Source organism: Pyricularia oryzae, chromosome 7, assembly GCF_000002495.2.
Source record: "Pyricularia oryzae 70-15 chromosome 7, whole genome shotgun sequence".
Classification (NCBI taxonomy): Eukaryota; Fungi; Ascomycota; class Sordariomycetes; order Magnaporthales; family Pyriculariaceae; genus Pyricularia; species Pyricularia oryzae.
The window spans coordinates 2,154,805-2,180,542 of record NC_017854.1 but is presented as its reverse complement, the minus strand read 5'-3'; the positions used below and the strand labels follow the sequence as shown (position 1 = coordinate 2,180,542).

Genomic DNA, 25,738 nt, shown 5'->3' with positions numbered 1-25,738 from the left:
GGCCTTTTTTGGTCCATTTGACTTTAACTGGCCATGCTAGTGTAGTCTAGAACTAGTTCTAGATTGGGCTCAGGATCTAAGAAGGTTTGGCAGGTTACGGAGTAATTCACAAGCCGGCTTTTATACGTTTTCGTGCTCACCGCTTGACATTGGCGGTTGTTATAAAACACGGATTTATCCCGATGTTGCAACTGTCTTGATCCCTACAAGCTGCGAGGTTTCCATTGCTCTCTATTTCTCCCTCCAAGCGACTATTTTTCAATACGTGTTTCTGAAGCTTCTTCGCCGCATCTCGGTCATTTCTGCCAGGCATTCTTTTACCAAGGCGGCATACTGCAGCCCGCCAGCTTGCCTTGATGTCCCTCTTGGGACCAGCCGAGGAAGCTGACTACTGTCATAAACCCCCACCACTCCAAAAGGAGCAATGGGGGGGGGGGTGATTTTGTTGATCAAATCTTTGACGTTGGTCATGGCGAATCGTCATCCAACCTCGAGGGCTCTGGACAGGCTGGGTTGTTAGCAGTAGCAACGTAAGCAGCAAGCTTTCATATCTGTTGTCGTTGCCGTTTCAAACCAGAGACGTCATGGCTTACCAATGCTGAAATGATTTTCCCTTTTGCTGACAAAATATCTACCGCAGATGCATGCTGCGTACTGAGTGAGACAAAAAGCGTCTTCTGCTTATTTAGGGTCTGGATTTTGGCTTGGTGGCGTTCTGGCTTCAAATCTCATTGCCTTCTTATGAGCTCTTTCATAGTTGTGGTGAGTTATGTTCTCTGGGTGTTATAATGCTTCACGACTTGTTATAAAATCTTTGCATCGGGGGGCCTGACACGATGCTCTTTTCTTCTCTTTTTTTTCTTTGTCTCAGAATCTGGATCAGAATGAAACAAAAATAGCTCGCTGCGGGCGTTTCGCCCTAGATGACCCCAGTGGCCGGCACGTCTAGGGCGAGCTATCTGTACATGTTTCTGCCGGCCGAGGCTATGGTCTTTTTTGGACACCTCAACGTGTACGTACAAAACCTTCTGTATATGTAGATTGCGCAATGTGATCCCCCCTGTACATATGAGCCATGAGCCTCCTTTGTCTCCATTGATTTCATTCATTCATTGAAGCATTCTCTATCTTGCGAGATTCTGCCACTTTTGCAGCCTTTGTGACTAGCATCAACGCATGACCAGAACTAAAACTATCTAGTTCTAGTCCAGATCCGGCACAGGCAAGTGGTCTTCCAGCCTGACCTTGAGCCCAAGCTTCTTCAAGGCCTCGACTGCCTTGTCGTCGCGCAGCTTGGACGTCTCCTCCTCGGTCACCAGCACAAAGTCGCGGCGCAGCAGCCATGTGCCCTCGGGCACGCCGTACTCGCTCGAGGTGGCAGCGTCGACCTTGTCCAGGTCGATGGTCAGGCTGGACTTGACGCCAAAGACGGCGTCTGTCTTTTCGTAGGGGTCACCGCGGAGGTAGAGAGCGCTTGGTTATCTTGGTGTTAGCTGAACGTCTGTCTTTCTACAACCCTCACTCAACAAACAAAGAAACCTACGTGATCAGCTTCTCCCACCCCTCCTTCTCAAACATAAAGTGCACATGCGCCGGCCGCCAGCAGTGCCTCCCCAACCTCTCCAAAAGCTTGCCGACCGGCCCGTCGTTGGGGATCGGGTAGCTGACCGGCTTGATGCCTCGGAACCAGAAGCGGCCCTGGTCGTCCGAGATCATGACGCAGCGCTCGCTGGGGCCGTCCTTGTCGCGGTGCTGCACGTCGTAGTGGCCGCCCGAGTCCGTCTCCCAAATGTCCACCTTGACGCCGGCCAGCGGGTTCCCATCGCGGTCCTTGACGGTGCAGACGGCCAGCATCGGCTCGCCCTCGGGGTCCGACGTCATGCTCTCCCCGTTGGCCAGCGTCGGGGCGTCGTGCGTGTGGAAGGGACCCAGGACCGAACCCTCGGTGCAGCCCGGCGGCGTCGGGTGGTTGACGTTGTCGACCAGCAGCGACAGCCCGAGCACGTCCGACAGCAGGATGAACTCGTTGCGCTTGTCGTCCGAGATTTGGCCCGTCGCGATCAAGAACTTGATGGCCGCCATCCACTCCTCCGTCGACAGCCGCGTCTCCCGCGCAAAGTCGTGCAGGTGCGTCACCAGCCGCTCCATGACGTAGCGGAGGCGCGCCGATGGCGCCTGCGAGTTTATCACGTTTGTGTTTTGCGTGATGTTGTCGATGGTGAGGTCGAGGAGCTCCGGCGTCGATGACGACGCTGCCCCCCGCCCTCCTGGAGTTGATTGTGATGCCATTTTTGGTAGTTGGTAATGTTAATGTTGATTTGTCTCTTCAAATTCAGTTTTGTTCTTCTGTGTTGGTCCAAACACTGGCACGCGATTTGAAATTGGGTACAGTAGTCCGAGGCAGGTACTTGAATTTTGGCAAAACCCCAAGAATGTCGTCTCCTTTTGGGGAAGTCGCTCTTTAAGGAAAGCCAGAACTAAGACCGAATATATCCTAACTTGGCGCTAATCGACGTCTAGGTCTCGCAGTCGCGAATACATGTCACATTAAGCTGCCCCATAGCGCTAGGTTGTTTATGTAATTCTCAGTAATCCTCAGTAATCACCAAGTCACACATTTTTTGGTTTGGAACGGGCTCAAAAAAACAAAAGCTTGGACGGCGGGTTATATTTGTACCTGGAGTTTCCGAGAATGTATTAGATCTATTGCGGAAGCGGGATTTAGCATTAGGTCTAGACTAGAACGTTATTTGCACACCTTGGTAGCAAGTGAAGATAGCAAGAAAGCACTCTGTACCATACTGAATTATGGCTGGCAGCCAACTAAGCGGATACTATAAGCGCCTAAACAGTTGACACATTCTGAGCCACGGAGGGGATAATAGACGGGAACCATACTAAAAGTGCGGGGTATTCCATCCAAACAAAACCGCCTCAAGTACCGTGCTGAGTTGCCATACAGGCCTTGCTCTCCACAATTGCCCATTTTCTTCAGCTGTGAGCTGTCATCTGCAGACCAACCGGCATTGCCCAACACTGGGGCCTTGATCGCACTTGTTTTGATCGACTCCGGTGCGGTGACTGGTGCGACTCTTGGAACAATCATAGATGCCTTGAGAAAAGTATGAATGTACCTAGCTTGCTAGGTAGTCAGTCACCTCGAATAGTTTGCAATTAAAGATGCCTTAGACCAGCCACGACTTCTCCTGTAGTGATGATCTCAGCTAGACTGCCCGATAAAATACGTAATCGATCTCGTCGGGTAGGCAATAGCACGACATCTTCATATAAATCCCCGAGCTATGTACCTTCAGTGGCAGCCGTGTACCCAACGTCATCCACTGATATAGAGGTGCAACACCATCTCAGTATGCCCCGCCAGTCCAAGCGCAGGGCATGTGCACTCCAAGAGCCTGGGATATTGACAGAAATAACTGTCCTGGGCCGGTTCATTGCAGCTGTGGGATGCAGCGATTCATCTTGCCTCAAAATCACGTCCCAAAATTCCCGGCGATTTGGATGGCATGAACGAGATCATGCACGGATCGACCCACCCACGATCAGGTCTCGGATGGCTGCCTGTGCACTTCCAATGTCAGGGACTGGGTATATGCAGTGGCAGCCCGGGATCGATCGCAACTTGACCGGTTCCTTGTGCGATGGGATGCCAGATACGCCTCCAGGAAGAGAACTAGGAGCCACTGGCTCCCGTCCTTGTCCTCCTCCGTCAGGATATGCGTCCCCCGTGGTACCAGGTCGTGGCATCCGGACCGCAGACTAGGACTTTTTCAATGTATCATCATGTCCCTGGAGACCCTTGATGGTCATACGAACCCGCATCCGATGTCGTATATTGCGAAACGGACCTGGACTAGATAGTCTTTTATGGATATCAAGGCCCTAGCTCGAATGTCAAGAATTGACAAGTTCTGGGTTAAGACTTCCGGCTTCTGCAACAATAATGCTGGAATACCGGTCCTGGGATGTTCGAATTTTGTAGAAAGCCTCCTAGCCACCGTGGGACACTGTTCATGTTTCAACCGAAGATGAAAGTGTCCGCCAGGGAAAAATATTCTCGCATGGTGATGACGCGGTGGAAGATTTCAGGAACGGCGAAGAAGGTAAGCTAATCATGTCTTGACTGCAAAACTAGCATCTCTATAGGGTGACGGCGCTTTCCGATGGCAGGTTCACGGAGACGAGCGATGAGCCTCGGAGGGTGCCGACGAATAGACGGGCACCTCCGACGGAACTCGCCGTCATTAAGAGGAGGTGGCCGTCACAGAGTACAAGATTTTGTGGCCAAGATCAAGCAATGCCTGTGGGCGATGGCTGGAAAATGGTAGGTTCAGCCACTTACAAAGTGCGAAGCTGTCAGGGTAGAGCTAGGATCAGACCAAGGTATGAGCCAGCCACAGAGTCCGTCATCGAAATACTGCGCCTTGAGCGGGGAGCAAATATGCGGTAGGCAATGTACGTGAAAAATATTCCGTAATCCTGCATGTGATGGACAGGACTGAAATCTATCTAGAGTTAGGGTCCTGAACCATCCGACCATAGACTTGTTGTGTTGGCTCGCCATTGAAACGTTGTCTGGTTCGGAAGCCACTTGCCGACACCAGCACGTGAATTAGCATCCATCATGTGACCTTTTCATCACCCAATCTTCGCAAATATTACATTGCCCCACTTCACTCTCCCAAACCCCACAAGTCGCAAACTCGATTTCCAACTTGCCCTACTAAAGCACAGACCACAAACTCACGTGCACCACAGAACCACCGGTGGGAGCAAGGGCTCAATTGTTGCAACCCTTGGAATTTTATCGCCATCAAGACGACAACGACAATCGACAAATATCGCCCCTCCAGCCGCCCAACAAGGTTTGTAAGAGAGGTATGTCATTGACACCAGCTTTACTGCTCGCTCGAATACTCACGACGTTCAATCAACTAACTTCTCAAACAGAAATACCGGCAAAATGAGTACGTCGCCGCCCACAGCCCTTTACCTGCTCCCCCGCCGAACGAAGCCACTCGAGCCACCCCGATCCGACCGGAAACAACTTGCTGACGATTGATGATTGAACGCGAACAGCGAAGGGTACCTCCAGCTTCGGAAAGCGCCACAACAAGTCGCACACTCTGTGCCGTCGTTGCGGTCAGTACCCCCACCAGCGAATTTTTATCATGAACGGGAACTTGGGCGACCCGGGGGATCTGTGTTGATCAGCTACGACTGGCTGGAGCGCGTTTCTCCCGTGCTGGAAATTTTGTGGAGGAATTTTGGTCGTCCAAGCATGGCATCCGATGATGAAGTACAGTCAGGGACTGGAGGCTGATCCAAAAACCATACTACAGGTCGCCGCTCCCTCCACGTCCAGAAGCACACCTGCGCTTCGTGCGGATACCCTGCTGCTAAGACCCGGAAGTGTACGTTTCTTCCCATACGCATCCGGCGTGTCCAACTTTGACCACTGCCTAGCACGGAAGATTACAGCTGCGAAGAGGCAATTGTTTTTGGGTAACTACTGTGACGCAAAGCTGACAGGAAACCACAGACAACTGGAGCGAGAAGGCCAAGCGGAGAAAGACCACCGGTACCGGCCGCATGCGATACCTCAGCACCGTCACCCGCAAGTTCAAGAACGACTTCCAGACCGGCACCCCCAAGGGCTCGCGCGGCATCAACAACGTCACGGCATAAACGGTTTCTTTCTTCTCGGGCATTGTTTTGAGGGAAGGGATGGCAATGGAGTTGTGTTTTAGTTTTTGAGGGGAAAAAAACCTTTGCAAAAAAAGATTTATTTTTTTCTCTCGACTCTCAACCGCACAAAACGGCGCGTCACGATGACCAGCAACACGGAACGGACAAAGGGGGGATTGAATTTTTGGGTCGTCTGGTATTCTGCCCCACGGACAAAAGAAGAGCCGTGAGGGCAACGGACTTTTATGACATATCGCATTTGTTTGTGGTGGTCGAGACAGGATCGGTCACGGCGTTATTGAAAGCATTTCGGGCTCTTATCGTCTTCCCGTCCAGATAAAAAAGTGAAACGACAGGAACTCCTCTGATGATCTTGTGTTGGCTCATGGTTGTTGTATGTGAAACTTGGGTGCAATTTTGGCTGGATGGGTCAGCCATTTCTAGTGAACTATCAACTTTGAGCGCGCCCGCGTCATCGGAACAGATGCTCAGACACGTCTTTGCCTAAGACATGCTCATACCACTGTGCAGGAATTTATGCAGTGTAAAGCACCACAAAGACACAGTCATCGAGGGCTTTTACCCAACTACTACTGACCACGCTCAAAGACTTTTACACCGCCATCGCCACCGACCTGATACAGATACTCATGCTCCTCGACCGGCGCTCTGCCATTGCCGCCGCCAGATCCACCACCGCGAGTGATCCTCACGACACCGCTCACGTCGTTGGCGGTGCCCGTGTCCAGAAGGCGTAGGGCAAGCAGGACGTCGGCCTCGTGGGCCAGCGACAGGGTCAGGGACGCGTGCTCCCTCTCTAGGGTGGTCTGCTGCTGGAGGCCGACGAGAGGCTCGTCCGAAGATAATGTGATGACGGTTGCGTGGACATGCTATTATTTTTTTTTCCCCTAAATTGTTAGCTGGTGCTCAGACGGACTAATTTTTTGATGGTGATTCCATTTGGAAAGGGAAGAAAGTATCACGGATACAAGGTGGTGTAGAAACTTGCCTCGCGCAGCTCCAACATCATGTCGTGCAGCCCTGAGACGGTCGCTCCGGTCGCCGCCAGGAGGAGGTCCGGCTGGTCGACTATGAGCATCACCTTCTGCGAGGTGGCGCCGCGGAGGGTGTCGATGGAGGCGCGTATCGCGGCCTGGATGCCATTTAATCCCTTGCGCTCATCCCACGACAGATAGGGCCAGTTGGGAGAAGCTCCCGCCGTTGGTGGTGTCTTTGTGGCCCCTGGGGGTGTGGACGTGAACATCCCGGTCAGGCCATCTACAAAGCCGAAACGGCCTTTGCGGCCGAGGGCTGTCAGATCTATGCCCTGGTGGTAGACATTATTGTTAGCTTACAGTGTACAATGGGTATTCTGGCTGCTTCTTGTTGAAAGCTTGGCTTTTTTTTCTTTTTTTTTCCTGTCATTTCTGCTATCATGACTTCGTAGAAAACCCCTTGAATAGTTAAGTTGCGAAATATCTCACGTAATTATCTTAGTGCCAGAAAAAGAGAAAGCTATTCACTCACCAACCGCCCGGCACTATCCTTCCAGAATCCGTAGCCGCGCAAGAAGCTCACGAGCAGCACTGCTGGTGGCATCCCATCGTCAACACCACCTGCGCTCCCGTCCAGCTCGACGTCATGTCTGAGACTGCTGGCACCACCACCCAAGTAACTGGATAAATGTCGCAACACGAGCCAGTTCGTGCTTGCCCCTAGTATGCTGGACAGCACTATGAGAGAGGCTTCTGTCGGAAGCCCGAGATATGGCTCGAGCAGAGGAGGGATTTTTGTTGTCATTTTTGGGGATTCCCTTCCCTCAAGGAGCTGCAGATATTGCCGTTTACTGTGACATGGCTATGGCGGGGTTCTTTTGGTGAGAACTTGCCGACGTAACCTGCAAACTGTGACACACACTGTACTAGCGTTTCCATGCAGCTCGTCCTTTGACGTGGTCATAGTAGAGGTCCTGGCCAGTGGGTATTTCTTGAGAGAGCTGAGCGGCTTGAAAATACCTACCTTATGGTATTCCTGTATGATGCAGGTCCATCGCATCGTTGCGCATCTACCGTGCAATTGTTACATCAGCTTTACAGCGGAATGGTTATCGACGCCTGGCGCACTGTATGCAGCTTGTGACGTACATCTTCACGTGATTCATTGTCATTACATGTCTTTTGTCCGTCAACGAACTCTATGCGTGGGCTTTCATGAGGGAGATGAGAATTACACGGATGTAGATATATTCTGTGCTCATTCGTGGGGCCGCTACTGGCCTAAAAACATTGGAAGACAGCGAACAGACGACAAGTCTTGTCCTGGATAACTCGTAACTTCTTTTCTGAGATATGGATAATATCGATGCCCCCCCCAGCAACCTGCGGACCCCATCAAATAAATACATGTCTACCACACAGCTCGAGCCTGCATATGGCCTGGTTGTAACTGGTGCGACTGGCTTTTGTCGATAGCTCGACGGGCACCTTAACATAACCATATGAAAATACTTCCATTACAAGAGTTACGATTAAGCGTCTGACTGAAAAGTTTCTTGTAACCTCTCCGTTCGAGTTCCATTATTGGTATCTGTGTTTCTGTTTTAGTAACTCCCTTATATAAACTAGCATAGTATAGAGTTGAAGCTACGAGTAAAACCATTGCGAATCTATGGCGTTGCCCGGCGTTTTCAGTGGCGAAAGATGGAAAGGGACCTTCAGCCTCTTCAGTTGCGCACCACCAGTGCCCCGGGCCTGTATGTTTCCGTTAGCATGAGCTTGGCCTTGTCTCAATTTGAACATGTCATGACGAGCAAACCTGGTTATCCCCCAGATTGTAGCCAAATAGTTCTTTAGCTCCCTTGACCATACATGCTGGATTGGATCGGGAACAAATTGTTACAGGACCTGCTCAGTGTATATAGATATATGATAGTAAGGGACTGATATCTATAGGTCAAGTTCCTGCTTTAAAAACAAAGGAAACGCAATCTGTTTTTTTTTCCCGCCCAAACGGTAAAAAGCCAACCCCCAACGCCAAATTCGCTGTACATATAGAGATGTACAGGATAAACCAAAATTTCAAGGAGACTTCAGTGAGACACTAAGGAATGATCACAAACTTGCTCCAATCACAAAACTGTTTGCAGGTTGTATACGAGGCAAACGGACCAGAGAATCTCTCTTCAGCTCCTCGCAAGGGGACTCGACTGTCTCTACAACTTTGTTGCGACAGCCGGCTAACCAGGCCTCTGTGAAGCCAGCACTTCCATAGCCAAGGGCGGTGTTTCCTAATCCGTCCCGCTACTGGGAGAGTTGCCGCCGGCGATCGCAGCAGTGACACCCCCTACGGCCCGACTGGCACCCACCCTAATTCCACGGCCTTGACGTAGAGAGTCGACGCTCACACCGCTGGTATGGCGTTGAATGCCTGCCCTTCGCCTTGCGGGCGAACCCGAGGAGCTTTCACCATCGGAGGCTACTGTACCATTTGTATTCAAGCCACCACTGGCCGGGCCTACCGAGACCTCAGAGCCCCTTGAAGGGCTGCGTAAGCCCTCTGTGGCCTGGTGTCGAAGTCTAGACCTCGATCCGCCTCGACCGTTGACGAGAGTCCTGTCACCCGAGTCGCTTTCCGCCTCGGTGGTTGTCGCGGTGGTCTCATCTGTCACATCTGCCTGAGTGTCGACACTATCATGATGAGCGTGTCGCCTGAAGTTCACGCTGGCACTGATGCTGGACGAGCGAGCAGTCCTATACCGATTGTACTCTTCCTTGGTATGTTCCGCACCAGTGAATGAGTCCAGCGCGTCAAATACGTGGCGGAATACTTGTGCGTCAACGTCGCGCGCCCACAAAAAGTCGATATGTTCGTAGCGCGGGATCTCGGTGGCGACGGTCTGAGGCGGCAGCTGGCGAAGCATGACTTTGATATCCACCAGTGAATCGGAACCGCCATAGACTAGAACTATCGGTGTCTTGATGTTTCGCGTAGGATACTTAGCCACTTTCGTGAACCTGGAGCTTGTGCTCAGCGACAATGGTTGCTGGACATCATCATCGTACATCTGAAAGCTCTTGGTACGGATGATTTGGAACCAATGTACCACCGACTTGGTGCTGGTGAACGAGTACAAGTGGGGATAAGCAGCCAGCTTCTGGCTTGTCGAGATGTTTCTGGTTTTCCAACCAAATAGGAAAGACACAGCAACATCTATGACCTTGATAAAGATCGGAGGATACAATATGGTCTCCCACATGGTAGCAGAGCTGAGGATCGCCCGGCGACCAAAGAGCAGAAAAAGAACCGAAGGCGACGATTTGATCAGAGCATCCACTACTCTGTTGGAAAGTCCCGCCGGTGACATGGCTGGCGCGAGGGCGATAAACACGTTGACTTGCTGGTTAAGTCTTGGATTGACGGCCAAACTGGCAAAGGCCTGGGCTGTTCCTTGCGAGAAGCCAATGTACGACAACGACTTTTCGTCCGTAGTCTCGAGGATGTACGCGATACTATCCGGAATGTCGTGGAAAGCAAATTCGTCAATGGAGAAATTCCAAAAGGCTGTGGAAGCAGGTGAATGGTTGATACTCTTCTTCGAGTACTTGTTGCCGCGGTTGTTTCCAAGCTGCCATATATACCTCTGGTTAGATCCTCAAGCTGGAAATTGGGGAGGACGATCACGCTCGTGGAGCAAACAAAACTCACCCAGACATCGAAGCCTTGATCCACCAGCACGAACGCGAGCGATCGGTTTGTGTCCGTCTGGCAGACCCAGACCTCACTGTTCATGAGCAAACCGTGGTGCAAGTACACCACACGCTTCTGGACGCTGTTCGGGCCGCTGTTGACTCTCTGGTCTTCCTCCCCTTTCCTCCAGGCGAGGCGATGCAAGCCGAGTAGATAGCCATCTTTGGTCTGGACAACATGTTCTTCAGCCTGGTAGCCGTTCAGGGCGCAAAGTTCGACAAAATCGGATGCATCTCGAATCGAAGTAGACACAGCTGTTGTGACAAAATCGAGAAATAAGTGTCAGTCAGGACGATCCGGACTCCGCTCCAGGGGTAAATAAGTACAAATACGGACGTTTCTGCTTTTCCACGGCTATCTTCTGCTTAGGTGTGGAATATCGGTTGAAGATTCGTCTCGAGACGCCATATAACAGGGATATTAGTGTCGAGGCTGTAGTCGAGGACTATAGTTAGATCTTGCTTATGACTGCGTCGATTGTCTTGAAGTTCTTCAGCACTAGGGGCATGAGGCGTTGGCGTACGCAGCGCTAATGTGATTACACGAATAAAGGCCTCGAGCCCGACGAGAAAGAATGAACCAAGAAGGGCGACATATTCGGGACTGGAACGAAGAGGTCACAAAGTCAGTAAGCTCACTGGACCGAGCAAACAGGATAGTAACCTCGCTGCGCCTGCATACATATTCAGTCGCCCCAGGAAAGGCAACGGCATTATTATCGCGGTTGTTTGCGCGCCAAACCCCGCTGGCGATCGTCTCCGGCGCGGTCTCCAGGTATTCTTAACAAAAGCCACAAAATGGTTACGATAGAGATATCGGCCTGCCAAGAGGCTAGGGATTGCGGCTTGGTGCTTCAATTGCTTCTGTCTTGCAGCTTGACAAGGTCGTTCCCGGCAGGTTACCTAGGTAGCTAAGGTAAGTAGGTAGGTAGGTAAGTGGTTGTGTGGTAGGGAAACAGTTTTTATTTTTATTTTTCGCATTAAGTGCAGGGCTAGAAGTCATCCTCATTGCAGTAGACGAGACTGATGTGGGCGCTATCACATGCGTAGAGGGATCCCGTTGTCCGTGTGGCATGGATGAAGGGTAGCTCCTGTAATTCGACAAAGGGGTAATAAGCGATAATTGGTGGGGCCCGGACATTTACGTCATAGCGCCTCCTCAAAAGGTTGAGGCATCCTTGTCGTTGGACGGTGTGCTGCGTTAGAGCAGCAGCGATTGGGTGATGCACTGACAGACCGACAACAACAGTAAATGCTGAGTGTATGGTCAACAAATTCTGTCAAAACGTGCAGAAACCTTTGTCATTGAGTAGGGTAGAGCGTATTCTAGAATAAGAAAATTTCAGTGTGAAGTGGGAAACAATCACTTGTACAAATCAGATGGATTTACGACGCAGTCTGATAAAGCAGCAAAGAAAAAGAAAATCATCCGAACCTAGGATCGGATCATCAGCAGCCACGTGATGTCGCGATTTGCGACAGTTCTCCAGCGATCCGCTTTTGGTCTACCACCAATCGGAAGGCTAAGAAATAGTGCCAGATCCGCATGCCGCTAGTGCCACGGTGAAGCGATGTCGCGGCGATGAGATGGATGTCATGCCGAAAGTTTCGACCGTGTAGACCTGTCGCACAACCGACCCAGCTCTATTAGCTACCAGTATCAAAATGCCCAGCTCTTGTAAAGAAATAAGTACGTCTGATAAGCCGGAAACATTCTAACAGACCGCACCAAAAAGGCACTACAAAGCTGACAATAGCCCTCTTGTCCACCCACCACAGGAGCTGCCCTGGCGCAATGCCTCCAGGAATCCGAATGCGTCATGGTCCAGCGACACACGGCCGCCGAATGTCTACGGTCACCTCTGGCCGAGACGCTCCCTACCAAGTGCCAGCAGCTCAAGAAGGGCTTCGGCGACTGCCGCCGCGGCATGATCGACATGCGCCTTAGGTTCCGGGGCAACATGCCCGTCACCTTCAAGCAGCTTGAGGACACGGAGGACGATGGCAAGGGATACCAGCTGTACGCGGGGCGGAGTGCGTTTGCCAGTGGTGTAAAGAGGACCGACGGCAACGAGAAGGAGCCCGAGGACTGGAGGGAGGCCGAGAACCGCAAATACAGGGAGGATCAAAAACAGAAGCTGGAGGGGTTCCAAAAGAAGTGATAGTCAAGCCAGCGTAGGGCTTACCTTGTAGGTTCTGGAGGTATTAGCCTCTGCCCATGAGAACCGACCGAATGTACGACCAGGGATGATATACATGTGCTATTACAACAGACTCGCCATCATAGGCATTCCTTCTCACAGGGTGACCATGCTTTCTTGGCCACAATCTATCTCAAGACATACGCAGGCTCGGGATTGATGATGTACATCTAGATATATGAAATGCATCCGAGTGCTAAATCACCAAACAGACCGACCATATACGCTCGATGCGATTATCTGGCGGTTCAGCGGAGGTCATAGGCCTCCTCGACTGACCATACAGCATGAGAATTGCTAGGAGTAGACTCTCATGACCATATGTGGAATGAGAGAACCAATTGCCTGATGCTGTTCTCTGATCTTGTACTTTCGTGAAAGACAATTTGCCCCTTACTCAAGCCTTATTGCATACCGTACTTTTGTGACTGGTGACAAGTAACAGGAATTTTTACGGTAATTACTCAAAATCTTCAAAAATCCGCGAGCCAATCCAGCCGTACTGCCCTACTGGCGAATTGAGGCAGGCAAGGCAGAGATTAATAACAGAGATCAATAATGAGATTGCGTTGACTTTGGCAGGCAAGACAAGGTTGCTCAATCCCTCAATTAATATCTTCCCCCCTTTATGCGTGACATCCGAACTCCTTTTGTGGCCCCCAAGTCTTCCGCGAGATTTCTAATTGTGGTTTCCCTTAAGCGGGTAGCGAGTTTGGTACCGGCCGTCCCCCCACGGCGGGCTGGGCAACATCAAACATCTTCTGATTGGTGGCTGGTGGATAAGTCGGCACCGTCCCAAAGCGGTGTTTGGCGTCTTGGTATCTTGGCTGCGGTTGAACAGCATTCCACATAAGTCAACCTAGTGGCCGTTATACCCGGGACATTCTCCAGCCGCGGGCTGAGGCTGTAGGTGGGTATCATTTACTTTTACCTTCCTTCTCCTTTGTTTTGGAACTGAGGATTATATGGATGATCTGTCAAGTTTGTTAAGCTTATCGATGGCAAGAAAGTCAGTACAGTTTTGCTGTTGGGGTTTTGGGCAACCAGGTGGACTTGAGTTGCATTGGGAGATGTACGTGGAGATACCACATAGGTTAATTCCAATCGCACAGCGCTGGTGGATAGTTCCGAACAAGTCGCAAAAAAAAACTCACACGACCGACCAGGTGCCTGTTGACCTCCTGGGGCCAAGATCCCCATGGTATCCAGATGCCAAATTTTCCAAGACTCTAAACGCGTCATCGGCTTTGACTTGCCTGCGCTGTTGGCCATTGATTGCGCCCTCTTTTTTTTATGTTCCTGCCCTGAACATGCCTTGCATGCCGAAATACGCGCCGGGTTTTGCCCACACCCTTTTGACCTAGGGGAATTTCTTGTCCTTTGCTTGTCTTTGAGTCGCTGTTTGTTTTATTCTTTCTGTTTTTGAATTCTCCTCATTCACCCTTCTTTTTTCAACGAATCGACCTGAGGAACTGTACACCATACTACCGTGGGTACAGCAGTCGGCCATCTAGACACAGGCTCGGGTTGGAGTAACATTGAGGGATTTTGTACCGAGCACGAGCTCACTGCAGAACTCTCCAGCCCAACCCGCTGACGTAGCCGAGCGGCGCATACAACTGAGAAGAAGCAAACTCAATTGTACTGGTAAGGAATCTCGAACACTTCGTATTACTTTTTTGCTCTTGCCCTCACCGTCCAAAACTACATTCGACACACCGGACCATTTCACCTCCAAACATGACTCTTCCTATATTTTCCTCGTACAATTGTGTCACACATATCTTTTGGGCTGTTTTTCTTGATAGCCTAATTCTAACATGACACGCAGTGATCGCTTCGACAACGACAAACAACCACCTGCAGATAAGCCACAGGCAACTATCACCAGTCGCATCAAATCCCCGCACCGGCTCCGCAGGCAACACAGCATGGCTGTCCAATCAGCAATGGGCGCAGGCTTACGTCGTCGCCGTCCCGTCGTTCTCATAGGCGCCGTACTGGCGCTACTTACAGTTTACATTTTATACACCCGCTCATACGGCACTGCCATGGGGCGACCTCTGCCACCAGATATGGCCGGAGAAGTATCTAGTGCACCCGTATCGGCACCAGTCCCACCTCCGGCCCAAGATGACCAAAAGTCGGGCAACGGCGACGCAAAGCCGGCAGCAGAGTCCGCCAACAACCCAACAGCTCCTGAGCCCGAAAAACCGGCGGCGGAGTCCGCCAACAACCCACCAACTCCCGAGCCCGAAACGCCGGCAGAGGAACCAGCTCCCAAGCCACCACCGGTTGAGGAGGAAGTAAAGCAGAAGCCGCTGGCGGAAATGTCTTACGGCACGGCGGTGCGCCCACCATTCAAGGCCATGCCGAAGTTCTTGGCGGAATTGCCGGAGGATCTAGTGCCGCAAATCCCGAAGGATGGCGAGAGCAGCGATGGTGATAGCCACCCGCGTGCCAAGAGACTAGTGATCGTTGGAGATGTCCATGGCCAAAAGACGGAGCTAGAGGCCCTTCTGAAGAAGGTCAAATTCGAGCGCGAACAGGGCGACCACCTCGTGCTAGTAGGCGACATGGTCAACAAAGGTCCTGACAGCGCCGGCGTCATTGACCTCGCGATGAAGCTGCGCGCCAGTGCAGTGCGCGGCAACAACGAAGACCGTGTGATCCTTGCCCATCGCTCGATGAAGAACAAGGCTATCCCAGGCACTAACGGCGATGATGGTCCCGGTGCTTTCGGCGTCTCTGCCGAGGCAGATGTTCACGAAGAAGTCGATAAGGACGCGCCGCTCAGCTTCGCCCTGCCCGAACCGGCCACCGACACGCTGGAGCAGAACCCATTCTCGCATGGCGACCAGAGCGACCGCACCACCGTTTACTCCCTGACGCCGTCGCAGCTCAACTGGCTTTCGAACCTGCCCGTGATTCTACGCATCGGGACAATCCGCGAATCGCCCTTTACCAACCTTGTCGTCGTCCACGCCGGCTTGGTTCCAGGCGTAGAACTAAAGATGCAGGACCCGTGGGCCGTCATGAACATGCGTACATTCGTCTATCCTGGCCGCGAAGCTCGTCGTCAGCGCGTCAAGACCGAGCTTCATGACGCCGAGAAGAAGCGCACGGGCAACAAAGATGCACCTGGCCCGTCGGATGAGCAGGTGGACACTGAGCTGGCCAACCGACTCCGCGAGGGCAAGGAGCAACCCGATTATCACGACGAAATCCTTCTGCCGATCGAGGGCAAGGACGGAGAGCCGTGGTCTAGCGTGTGGGCCAAGTATCAGAACGATAAAGTGGAAGACGAGAAGGAGCGCATGACTGTGGTGTATGGTCACGACGCCAGCCGAGGGCTTCGTGTGCCTAAGGATGCCAAGCCGGGGAACACATTCGGACTCGACAGCGGATGTGTGTACGGCCGAGAGCTGACGGCGCTCGTGATCGAGGCGTCCGAGAAGGGTGTTACGTATGAAACTGTGAACGTCGAGTGTTCGAAGGGCACCGACAAGAAGAGGAGGAGTAGTAGCAGCAGTCCCAAAGACAAGGGACGGAGCTGAGCAGGCTGCGGCACAAGTTTTCTTTTGTGTGCAGAGAAGTCGAGTTGCATTGCACCAAATCGCACCATATACCAATTTGCATTCTCTTTTTTGTCGCTTTACAGTTATTTCCCCTGTCTTTTTGTCTCTGGGGTCTCTTGGTCTCTTCCATTTGGAAGAGCTTATTTTGCATTTGGAGGGATTCCATGGTTAGGCGTACATGGCGTGAATTGGGAGTCCGAATACTGATAGATATAAGATATCGTTAAATCTGTCAAAGAAATTGTACACGAACTTGAAACCATGCGAGTAAAGTTGTTTCGTCGAGTACGTGATTAATTACTATACTGGTATTCCACGTTGTGATGCCAGAAGCGAACACACAGGCTAGGTCCCTTGCCAAGATCTACACCAGCTCCACTGAAATGACAGCAGAACATGTCTGTCCAGATGTCCAGACTCCAGAGGATGACGTCGGAGTGTTATCGGACCTCAATTAGCTCTACGTACCAGACCTGGTATTCCATTAGGTTCCAATTGGCGACCACGCCGTGGAGATGCGCCGTTCACTCCGGCAGCCGTCGGTCACCTGCTCCAAGAAACCTATATATGGTGGTAATTTGAGAAATGACCTTTTTTTTTGCCTCGAGGCCGCCCTGCATATTCTGGACGATTGTGTTCTGTGTCTGGCGCGGATAACATGCAAAAAGAGAAACAAAACTCGACACCTGGATTAACCAATCAATTACCAATCGGCCAAGGCACGTGGTATTGTTAACGGCCAACTGTTGAGTAAACTTACTAAGGTCTACCCAAGCAAGGGTAAGCATAGCCAAGGGTGTATCAGATACATCCAATACTGGAGTGAGTCTGGGTGATTACGCCAATACGCGTGTTGGTTCGGACGGCGGGAGAAAAATTATATCGCCTCTCATTAGTATCCGGATGTCAGTACTTCAGTCACAAACAATTACCCGCAGCGTGGAGGGTGCAAGTGCATTTTACTTTGGATATTGTTGTCAAGTTGAATTGGATCTTAAATCCGCTCAAAACTTGCCGCGACTAATGAGGTATGACTTGACAGGGAAAGGCATAGACGGACTTGGTATGCGCTCCAACTATGACGAGGCATTTTCTCAACAAGACTCCGTAGTGTGGTCCGTCCCACCCGGACGGAACAGCCGGGCAAGCTGGAGACGAGTCGGAAACACATCGGAGGCGAAAAAAGAGTCTTCTGGTTTGCTCAGTCAGCAAAAAGCAAACACACTGTTGACTGGTAAACTGTAGCGACCCAGCTGATGTAGCAGTGACGCCAGCCGCCTAAACGCAATGGAAAAAACTACCCCGCCACCCGCTGCCGCCCCCCTGCTCTCCACTCCCATCCCAGGTTCCCATTGACAGGAAAGCTAGACCGTATCGCTCCCAAGGTATCCATCCCACCTTTGCCAACGTCTTTTTATTTGATTCCGTCTGTACCTTTCTACCTTCTCAACTCTGTTATTTCCTCTACAATTGCTCTTCTTCTATTCCATTATACCCCCCAACAAGAGTTGACTTCAAGACAAACACACAAACAACATCACAAACAAACCCCACTTAGACCTTTGAGACGCTACATCTAAAACATACAACTCCATCACAAACATGTCTAACTCACTCGACCAGCTCAAGTCCTCAGGGACCACTGTTGTGTGTGACTCTGGTTGGTTCCCCCTCCCAGTTCTGCTTTGTTGGACATCAACAGGTTGAGCAAACACAAACAAGATATCCTAACCACAACCATGATACCAACAAACAGGTGACTTTGCTACCATTGGCAAGTACAAGCCTCAAGATGCTACCACCAACCCGTCCCTGATCCTGGCTGCCTCCAAGAAGGCCGAGTACGCCAAGCTCATCGACGACGCCATTGCCTACGCCAAGAAGCAGGGCGGCTCGGTCGACGATCAGGTCGATGCTTCGCTGGACCGTCTCCTGGTCGAGTTCGGCAAGGAGATCCTCAAGATCATCCCCGGCAAGGTCTCGACCGAGGTTGACGCCCGCTTCTCCTTCGACACCAAGGCCTCGGTCGACAAGGCCCTGCACATCATCAAGCTCTACGAGGCTGAAGGGATCTCCAAGGACCGCGTCCTCATCAAGATCGCCTCCACCTGGGAGGGCATCAAGGCCGCTGAGATCCTGCAGCGCGACCACGGCATCAACTGCAACCTGACCCTTATGTTCAGCTTGGTCCAGGCCATCGCCGCCGCCGAGGCGGACGCCTTCCTCATCAGCCCCTTTGTCGGCCGTATCCTGGACTGGTACAAGGCCGCCCACAAGAAGGAGTACAAGAAGGAGGAGGACCCCGGTGTCGAGTCGGTCAAGAACATCTTCAACTACTACAAGAAGTTTGGCTACAAGACCATCGTCATGGGTGCCTCTTTCCGCAACACTGGTGAGATCACGGAGCTTGCTGGCTGCGACTACTTGACCATCTCGGTAAGCATAGACTCCTTTTGGCATTCTTTTCGTCCAGTAGTATTCCTCTCCTTGAGGACAAGAGGCACTGCTTAAAGAATTATAAACTAACACATACCAAAAAAATAGCCCAACCTCCTTGAGGAGCTCCTCAACTCGTCCGAGGCCGTCCCGAAGAAGCTGGACGCTCAGGGTGCCGCCGCTCTCGACATCCAGAAGAAGACTTACATCAGCGACGAGCCCCTTTTCCGCTTTGACTTCAACGAGGACCAGATGGCTGTCGAGAAGCTGCGTGAGGGTATTAGCAAGTTCGCCGCCGATGCCGACACACTCAAGGGCATTCTCAAGGAAAAGATCCAGGCATAGGTGTATGGAGATAATGGGAAAGGAAAAAGAAGTGAGCTTGTGGAGGATGAATGAATCATGAGATACCTAAGCACTGCGGGATAAAAGTGTGTAATCTTTGGGGGAAGCTGCGTATAATAGAGGTGCCAGATTGTCTCAGTGTACACACGACTTTTTTAGCTGGTAAATGAAACTTTTATGAAGCATTTTGTAAGATCCCGTTTTTATTTTCGCTCAAGGGTGGCAAACATGACCTACTTGTTCCATCGACTGTCCTTGTCGTAAAGTGGTATGCAATTCATCCATATTTAAAGATCCTAGAAAACTAACAAGATTCCCTAAGCATGCATAGCTACGAGTGGTTGTCGTAAGGTACAGAACGGCGTATGTAATGAAGGCAGGCTCATACAGCCTTATAAGGCAAGACAAGAGGATACATATAATCTCTCAACTCGAGATTGCCAGGGGAACTGTACGAGGTCAGGGGGCGAGACAGATCTAGCATATGGCACGACGCTTTATTTTGTGTTATTTCAATCGTGTGTTCATTCCGGTGATGATAACTCTCCTATCGGCAAGCAAATCACAAGAGCAAGACGATCCATCTTTTCTTTTTGTTGTTTTCTGTATACCTAAAAGCGCACGTGGAAACTCTTCAAGACAAAATGCCCGCTAATCGAGATATACACACTTGACTAGTAGTATATAAGACTTTTGACAAGTTAACACAAACAACACCCCCATATTTTTTGTTTCCTTTACTCCTCGAAGCTAATGTCTCCGTACTCCCACATGCCCAGCCTGTCCTGCTTGGCCTGGCTCTCGACCTCCTTCAAGCTCTTGAGGGTGGCCTCAAAGACCTTGCTCCTCTCCCAGGGCTTGAGCTTCCTGGGGACCATGGCGTAGCCGTTGGCGACGATCTCGCGGTTGAGCGAGTCCTTAGCTGTAGAGCCGCTGCCGCCAGAGCCGCCGGCCTTGGGGTCAAAGATTGTAATGTAGGCGAGGTTGCCGTCCTTGGAGTCGACAAAGTCGTACAGGGCCACGAGCTGCCTGCCTTCAGTCATCTCGGCCATGGCGTTGAGAGCCTCGTTCATGTAGTCGGGGTGGTTGACAGGCAGCTCGACGAACGAGAGCGAGGCGTCGGTCGCCTGCGCCTTGAGCTTCTGAACCGTGAACTGCGGCTGGTCGAGGGGTCGCAGCTTGGACCACGGCTGCTTCTCATGATTTCCAAAGTCGATGTAAACCACCTCGGCCATCTTGGCGGCTCGATCGTTGGACCGGATACGGCCACGGTACCACTGGCCATCGGCCGAGAACTTAGCCGCCACGTACTCGCCCGCCTTGGGGTTGGTCAGGCCGCCGGAGACGTTGTTGGCAGGGTTGTTGTGGAATTTCTTGAACTCGGTCATCATGGTCTCGAGTGCGGCTGTGCCCTTGCCAACCTCTTGGATCTTGAGGCGGCCATTTGGCTCGATGTTGGTCACGACGATGTCGCGGTAGTCCTGGGGCTTCTTGTCGATGTTGATCGACTCGACAGCGGCGGCAGCCTGCTCGCCTGCATCCTCCTCGTCGTCATCCGAAGGAGTCCAGTCGTGCCACATACCCTTCCGAGCCTCCTTGGCCCGCTTCTCTGCGGCGTTGAGCTCGGTAGCGTTGCCCGACTTTTCGGCGGAATACTGGTGGACCGACGCCAGACCCTCCTCGACGAGGATCTTGGCAAAGCTCTCACGGCCAACGTAAAGGTCGCCAATGAAGCCGCCAACCTTGTCGAGGTCGAGCACATCGACCTCGACATCGCGCTGGTTGCACCGCTTGTTGGCAAGGTCGAGTGCTTCCTGGCCGAAGGGCTCACCCTTGTCGGTCTGGGGGTTGCGGCCAGGAGCACGAGGAGCGCGGATGCCACCCAGGACGAGTGTCAACTTGACCGATTCGCGAGGGATCAGAATGGTGAAACGGGAGCCGGATTTGCAGAAGTCCACAATAGCAGGAACCTTCTTTTGCCTCTGGAGAACAGAGAGCTGGATCTTGGCCCGCTGAAGACTCTCCGAGGCGTCGGTGAACTGCTTGATCTTAGGTGCCTTGCCTGACCACATACCCTTGCCGTCCGTCTTGGCTTGTTCCTGAGCGGCAAGGAGCTCATCGTAGTTGGGGGCTCTGTCAGTGTCGTCCTTGCGGTGGCGGATGACGCTTGCGTAGCCCTCCTGAACGAGAATCAATCCAATGTTCTTTCCGGCCTGTGTGACTGTTGCCACCTCTTTAGCCTCGAAATCACCCTCTGCCTCCTTCTTGCCATCTATCGTAATTTGCACATGTTTTCCGATGAGCTTCTTACGCAGAAACTCCTTGGCCTCCTCCCGAAAGGGGGCCTCAGACGGTTCGGCGGTCCTTGGCCCACGAACACTGCTGAAGTTGATGCGGCGCTCAGCTCCGGATTTGCTACGCACAATGATGGAGTCGGCACCAATGATCTTGGCCACTGTCATGTCGTGGCTGCCACCCTCGCCAGCGGCCTTGACGGCGCGGTTCTTGTGGAGCCTCAGGCGTCCGTCTTGGGCTTTCTTCTCGGCGGCACGAAGACGAGCCATCTTCTCGCCCAGCATTGTTGAGTGGAAGTCGTTGCACCGTGCCAGACCTTCTTCCAAGAGGAACTCGGCGATGTTACCACGAGGGTGGATGAGCGAGGCAACCAGATGACCCTGTGGGCTGGCGCCAACAATGTCGATCTTGATCTTGCGTTGGAGCAGCCTTGTCTCGACAAAGGCCTTGGCTTCGTTGCCATACTCCTCTGCTGGTTGGGTGGTGCCGTTCTGACCGGCCCTCTGTGTCGCAGGGGTGCGGATTCCGGCGACTAGCGTCATGACTTGGCAGTGCTTCTTGTCCGAAAGCAGCAGACGGACCAAGAGCCGGTCTCCGCTGAGTACCCTTTCGATCACACCATCGACGGTCTTTCCCTTCCACTCCTTCATGAACTCAGGGCCACCAAGGTCATTCTGCACCTCAATGTGGCCACCGGTACCAGCCCAGAGACCCCTACCGTCGCTCCTGGCCTCGTTCTCAAGCTGACGGAGGACCTCAAGTCTCTGAAGCACCTCCTCGTCCTCTTCCTTCTTGCCGGCGTCCTCACGAACTTTGGCCCAGCCAGCTTTGACAAGAGCGTCGGGCAGTTCGGGGCCAGCTTTCACGATTGCCGAGCCATATTCCCGACCTGACCCAGGGATCGTGTAAAGGATCTTGCACTGCACGGGCTTACCAATGCACGATTCTCTGAGGAACTCACGGGATTGGAAAGCAAATGCCTCGTCGCCATCCTTGTTAAGGCGCGGCGCACTGACGAAGGCGAGCGAGAAGGTCCTTTCCAAGTTCGGGTTGTTGGGACTCGACAGAACTAAGGTATCACCACTCAATATGGATTTCACAACAGCTATGAATGTCTTGCTGGACATATTGGGCGAGAAGAACCGAAGGTAGGGCCACGAGGATGAGAGCGGAGGGTGTGAAGGTAGATTTGATATGTCTTGCTGTTATGTTAGTCTTGACTTCTGCACGTGAGATAGTCCAATGAAAAAAAGGATGTGAGGGTTGTATTGCCCCATGCAAGCTTGAGTGCCCAATCTAGTTGTAGCTCAAGATTCAACCAGCGTGAAATGGATATGAAAAAAGGTGTGGGTATTATTAGATATGGAGACCGGGGATCAATAGTTGAGGAATGTGTTTGGATAATGAGACCAAGTAAAATCCTTCTCGAACGGTTGAAATATGTTTATTTTAGGATGTAAAAGGCAAGGGAGAACCGAGACTTGTAGCCAAGGACTGTGAATTTATATATTTTTGCAATGCAAGAGAAAAGAAACACACGAAAAACAGAGAAAGATGAATGGGGAGGGACATGATTGCATACAACCTTAAGCACAGAACTTTCAGCGCCTTCTGCATGCCGGTGTATAAAAACAAAAGTTTACCAAGCTTCGGGACTCGCTAGCTGCTCTTCCCTTTACATGCAACTTGAAACTTGACACTCGCATCAAGCCAACTGGGATTTTATCGAGCAGTCAAGCAGCTTGTGCGTGTCATGTAGGAATTTATTCGCTTTGCTCCGAAAGCATAAGTAGCGAATCTAGCTTGGGTGGCAGGCTTGGATGAAAGGGTTGAGGAGATGGAGTTCGCAGAAGCATGAACAGTGAGCAGGGTACGTACCAAAATGACATCCAGCAGAGAAAAAGACAAATGAAGAAGCTAAATTTGATGCGTCTAGCCCCTTTCCTGTTTTTCTTTTCAAGTGATTTCTGCGCGGGAGTTGAGAGTTGACAAGAGATTTGGGGCAGAAATGGATGGATGAAATCAGCTGTCGTGTGCCTTTCCTCTTTGGCGGTGACCTTTTGGTCTGTCTAGCTTATAGCCACCAATTGAACACGTTCACATAAGCTAGGTCCGCCTCCCTCTCCAGCAATGAAGTAGCAATGAAGTCTTGTGTGGGGAAAAGCTAAGGCCATCCATATGCCTCGAGCAGCTAGCTCCAGGGGTCTCCCTCAGCAGGGGTCGAGGAACTGAGTTGTGCCCCGCATTTGAGCTCAAGAAAACCCTCAGCTATCTCCCTTACCTTACCTTAGCAAGCTTGCCTAGGTCATTGCACAACCGTTCCAATTACGTACCTAGTGGCTTGAGGGCACATACCTCAAGAACCTTGCTCAACAACAACACTCGATCTACCTAAGGAGTATGATGTTTTGCCACAGGAAATAAAGCTGAACACCTAGGCAGCCTACGTTACTTTGCAAAGTAAACACGATCTATAACTTTTCAACCAAAGTGCGAGTGTCAAGCATCCTTTTTTCATTTGATCCTATATAATCTGCCAAAATATGAAGATCTTGCTCATGTCCGCATCGACATTGGATTTTTCGGTTGTCTGTACGGGATCACAGCTTCAATCTTTTTTTTCGGGCTGCTATAGAGCCGTTTAAGACGAGATGCCGATGACACCACAGGCGGGACGCCCGCCGGCGTTGCCAGTCTTCTTGGACTCGGCGTGGCCACCACGGCCGAGATCGTCAGTGCCGGCGTGGACAACCAAAGTACGGCCGACGACGCTCTCGGGGCCGATCAGTTTGATGAACTTGTCCTCCTTGGATCCACTGGCGTTGCCCTGCCCGTCAGTGTCGAAGTTGCCAAGGTCACCAACGTGGCGGTTCTCATCTTCGGGGGCGCCGTGCTCCTTGTTATGGGGGTTGACTACGTGGAGAAACAGCACTGTCAGTGGCGTTTGAACTAGCCATCTAGGCATATAACATAGCCTTTGATACTATGTAGTATTCATCCCTGGATTAGCTTCTAAACTCACAGTGAGGGCCAGCCGAAGTGCAACCGTTAGTGTTGTCACCAAAGGTGTGGATGTGGAAGGCACGCTTGGCGTTGGCGTCGCAGCCCTTGAAGTCCCAGGTCACCTTGGTGGGGGAGCTCTCGCTTTCCTGCTCAAAGATGACGTGCCCGGAGACCTGGACAGTCGCGTTGGGGTCGGGACGGAGGACGGCGACTGTGGGTAAGAAACAATCTAGTTAGCGAGGAGCTCCAGATTGAGGTAGGACCAGGCACAAGCGTAGGACTGGGGCCCCAATGATCAGCTTGTATCGGAGGGTCTACGTCTGGGTCTTGCTCTACTACCCGATTGGAAGGAATCCAATACAAAGAGGCCATCAAGGTGCATCGAGCCGGCGTGTGGTGTTAAAAACGTGCTCAATGAAGCTCAGCGTGGCCATGTCAGGCAGGCAGTGAATGCACCCGGATGGCAGCTCGATGGACATAGCGGGGTAAACCATGTATGTATAAAACCAGGGACCTTCCCAAACTTACCAGCTTTGACCATTTTGACGGTTGTTTGGTATGAACAAGTTTTTTTTGGGTTTAAAATGTCGTTCAAATGGTTGTTTTTTGCTTGTTTCTCGAGACGATTTTATAGAGCAGAAGAAGCAGGAAGCAGCAGCCGTAGGTCCCGAGAGGAGAGAGGGGACTTAAACAGATCGGAGCATATTCGGGCGAAACCTTCTTCGTCAGACTTCCACGGCAAGCCAGCCAAGTGGGGTACTGTACGGGCCTAGGTTGGCTTACATGGAGCTTTCCAAGTGGAGGGGGACAGCATTTGTGAGCGACCTCAACTTGTCGTCATCTCGCCACTGATGAGAATGAGGGGCGGCTTACAAATAGTACCGCTCCCAAGTCCCGACATCTCACAATCGGCGTTCCGTTGATGGATTTCGAAAGCTCCGAGCCGGGACATTTCCTGGCAAGAGTCCCGAGCGAGACGAGCCTGTTCATCTCCCGCAATCGCCCAACTATTTCAAGCGCACAAAAGAGACAATTGGTATGTGCTTGAGTATTCCATAGTGAGTCGATAACAAGGCAGATCAATCCATCTACGAAGGACAGCATCCTCACTGGAGACAAATTCTTTCCAGCCCTGCGAGTTCAGCCAATCCGCCAGGGGGTTTTTCCCCCCTATTTTCCTTGTAGTGAAGCGGCAGATATCTGATCGTCACAATATCACCGTAGACAACTGCCTATATACCCGTATATGTTTGTGCCTGCTTACCTGCTTCAACAATCTGAAGCTGCCTACCAAAGCAATGTATGTAGGCAATTTACCTAACTACTCAGCCAGGGTAACCAAACTAAGTCCCGATGAAGGTCAGTCCGCACCTGATTGGCCTGCAGGTACCTTACCTTACCTTACTTATGTACCTTCGGTAAGAAGAGG

At 51.7% G+C, this 25,738-nt stretch overlaps 10 protein-coding genes across 11 annotated transcripts; 4 read left to right on the top strand and 6 right to left on the bottom strand.

The window, feature by feature from the left end:
* Positions 1-683: 683 nt before the first annotated feature.
* Positions 684-4,580, bottom strand: MGG_02619 (hydroxyquinol 1,2-dioxygenase). The gene is made up of 3 exons (XM_003721127.1): positions 2,759-4,580; positions 1,544-2,677; positions 684-1,473 (listed from the first exon to the last, which is right to left on the bottom strand). Exons 2-3 carry the CDS (start codon positions 2,287-2,289, stop codon positions 1,203-1,205), a joined length of 1,017 nt encoding a protein of 338 aa, XP_003721175.1. The 5' UTR covers positions 2,290-2,677; positions 2,759-4,580; the 3' UTR covers positions 684-1,202.
* Positions 4,581-4,587: 7 nt separating this feature from the next.
* On the top strand, positions 4,588-6,077 carry MGG_02620 (60S ribosomal protein L37). Its single transcript, XM_003721126.1, has 5 exons — positions 4,588-4,896; positions 4,969-4,985; positions 5,098-5,160; positions 5,361-5,432; positions 5,561-6,077. Exons 2-5 carry the CDS (start codon positions 4,982-4,984, stop codon positions 5,704-5,706), a joined length of 285 nt encoding a protein of 94 aa, XP_003721174.1. The 5' UTR covers positions 4,588-4,896; positions 4,969-4,981; the 3' UTR covers positions 5,707-6,077.
* On the bottom strand, positions 5,780-7,810 carry MGG_02621. 2 transcript variants are annotated; one of them, XM_003721124.1, is made up of 3 exons: positions 7,062-7,810; positions 6,716-7,002; positions 5,780-6,596 (listed from the first exon to the last, which is right to left on the bottom strand). In XM_003721124.1, exons 1-3 carry the CDS (start codon positions 7,141-7,143, stop codon positions 6,297-6,299), a joined length of 669 nt encoding a protein of 222 aa, XP_003721172.1. In that variant the 5' UTR covers positions 7,144-7,810; the 3' UTR covers positions 5,780-6,296. The 2 variants fall into 2 exon arrangements, with proteins under 2 accessions (XP_003721172.1, XP_003721173.1); XM_003721125.1 differs by having other exon boundaries at positions 6,716-7,033; positions 7,234-7,810.
* Positions 7,811-8,348: 538 nt separating this feature from the next.
* On the bottom strand, positions 8,349-8,571 carry MGG_18012 (uncharacterized protein; the record flags this gene model as incomplete). Its single annotated transcript, XM_003721123.1, has 2 exons — positions 8,349-8,456; positions 8,521-8,571. The coding sequence occupies 2 exons, from the start codon at positions 8,569-8,571 to the stop codon at positions 8,349-8,351; spliced, it is 159 nt and encodes a 52-aa protein (XP_003721171.1).
* A 421-nt stretch (positions 8,572-8,992) lies between these two features.
* On the bottom strand, positions 8,993-11,165 carry MGG_02622 (sterol esterase TGL1; the record flags this gene model as incomplete). The annotated part of the gene is made up of 5 exons (XM_003721122.1): positions 8,993-10,330; positions 10,411-10,706; positions 10,789-10,884; positions 10,976-11,055; positions 11,134-11,165. The coding sequence occupies 5 exons, from the start codon at positions 11,163-11,165 to the stop codon at positions 8,993-8,995; spliced, it is 1,842 nt and encodes a 613-aa protein (XP_003721170.1).
* A 620-nt stretch (positions 11,166-11,785) lies between these two features.
* Positions 11,786-12,933, top strand: MGG_02623 (uncharacterized protein). The gene is made up of 2 exons (XM_003721121.1): positions 11,786-12,141; positions 12,231-12,933. Exons 1-2 carry the CDS (start codon positions 12,117-12,119, stop codon positions 12,611-12,613), a joined length of 408 nt encoding a protein of 135 aa, XP_003721169.1. The 5' UTR covers positions 11,786-12,116; the 3' UTR covers positions 12,614-12,933.
* An 866-nt stretch (positions 12,934-13,799) lies between these two features.
* Positions 13,800-16,518, top strand: MGG_12647 (Ser/Thr protein phosphatase family protein). The gene is made up of 2 exons (XM_003721120.1): positions 13,800-14,299; positions 14,484-16,518. Exon 2 carries the CDS (start codon positions 14,584-14,586, stop codon positions 16,207-16,209), a length of 1,626 nt encoding a protein of 541 aa, XP_003721168.1. The 5' UTR covers positions 13,800-14,299; positions 14,484-14,583; the 3' UTR covers positions 16,210-16,518.
* Positions 16,519-17,550: 1,032 nt separating this feature from the next.
* Positions 17,551-19,169, top strand: MGG_02624 (transaldolase). Its single transcript, XM_003721119.1, has 3 exons — positions 17,551-17,890; positions 17,987-18,666; positions 18,775-19,169. The coding sequence occupies exons 1-3, from the start codon at positions 17,833-17,835 to the stop codon at positions 19,009-19,011; spliced, it is 975 nt and encodes a 324-aa protein (XP_003721167.1). The 5' UTR covers positions 17,551-17,832; the 3' UTR covers positions 19,012-19,169.
* Positions 19,170-19,477: 308 nt separating this feature from the next.
* Positions 19,478-23,473, bottom strand: MGG_12646 (nuclease domain-containing protein 1). Its single transcript, XM_003721118.1, has 2 exons — positions 23,185-23,473; positions 19,478-22,504 (listed from the first exon to the last, which is right to left on the bottom strand). Exon 2 carries the CDS (start codon positions 22,431-22,433, stop codon positions 19,749-19,751), a length of 2,685 nt encoding a protein of 894 aa, XP_003721166.1. The 5' UTR covers positions 22,434-22,504; positions 23,185-23,473; the 3' UTR covers positions 19,478-19,748.
* A 474-nt stretch (positions 23,474-23,947) lies between these two features.
* MGG_02625 (superoxide dismutase) lies at positions 23,948-24,850 on the bottom strand (the record flags this gene model as incomplete). Its single annotated transcript, XM_003721117.1, has 3 exons — positions 23,948-24,219; positions 24,329-24,520; positions 24,838-24,850. 3 exons carry the CDS (start codon positions 24,848-24,850, stop codon positions 23,948-23,950), a joined length of 477 nt encoding a protein of 158 aa, XP_003721165.1.
* Positions 24,851-25,738: the final 888 nt, after the last annotated feature.

What these genes read in the sequence shown, in the direction of transcription:
- MGG_02619 (XM_003721127.1), bottom strand. Translation starts at nt 2,289, where the DNA reads ATGGCATCACAATCAACTCCAGGAGGGCGGGGGGCAGCGTCGTCATCG. An exon ending in GGGTGGGAGAAGCTGATCAC is followed by an intron (nt 1,474 to 1,543) that starts GTAGGTTTCTTT and finishes AAGATAACCAAG; the next exon opens with CGCTCTCTACCTCCGCGGTG.
- MGG_02620 (XM_003721126.1), top strand. An exon ending in CACTCTGTGCCGTCGTTGCG is followed by an intron (nt 5,161 to 5,360) that starts GTCAGTACCCCC and finishes ACCATACTACAG; the next exon opens with GTCGCCGCTCCCTCCACGTC. An exon ending in TGCTGCTAAGACCCGGAAGT is followed by an intron (nt 5,433 to 5,560) that starts GTACGTTTCTTC and finishes AGGAAACCACAG; the next exon opens with ACAACTGGAGCGAGAAGGCC.
- MGG_02621 (XM_003721125.1), bottom strand. Translation starts at nt 7,506, where the DNA reads ATGACAACAAAAATCCCTCCTCTGCTCGAGCCATATCTCGGGCTTCCG. An exon ending in AGGATAGTGCCGGGCGGTTG is followed by an intron (nt 7,034 to 7,233) that starts GTGAGTGAATAG and finishes GTCTACCACCAG; the next exon opens with GGCATAGATCTGACAGCCCT. An exon ending in TGATGTTGGAGCTGCGCGAG is followed by an intron (nt 6,597 to 6,715) that starts GCAAGTTTCTAC and finishes AAAAAATAATAG; the next exon opens with CATGTCCACGCAACCGTCAT.
- MGG_02623 (XM_003721121.1), top strand. Translation starts at nt 12,117, where the DNA reads ATGCCCAGCTCTTGTAAAGAAATAA. An exon ending in CAGCTCTTGTAAAGAAATAA is followed by an intron (nt 12,142 to 12,230) that starts GTACGTCTGATA and finishes CACCCACCACAG; the next exon opens with GAGCTGCCCTGGCGCAATGC.
- MGG_12647 (XM_003721120.1), top strand. Translation starts at nt 14,584, where the DNA reads ATGGCTGTCCAATCAGCAATGGGCGCAGGCTTACGTCGTCGCCGTCCC.
- MGG_02624 (XM_003721119.1), top strand. Translation starts at nt 17,833, where the DNA reads ATGTCTAACTCACTCGACCAGCTCAAGTCCTCAGGGACCACTGTTGTG. An exon ending in CACTGTTGTGTGTGACTCTG is followed by an intron (nt 17,891 to 17,986) that starts GTTGGTTCCCCC and finishes ACCAACAAACAG; the next exon opens with GTGACTTTGCTACCATTGGC. An exon ending in GCGACTACTTGACCATCTCG is followed by an intron (nt 18,667 to 18,774) that starts GTAAGCATAGAC and finishes CCAAAAAAATAG; the next exon opens with CCCAACCTCCTTGAGGAGCT.
- MGG_12646 (XM_003721118.1), bottom strand. Translation starts at nt 22,433, where the DNA reads ATGTCCAGCAAGACATTCATAGCTGTTGTGAAATCCATATTGAGTGGT.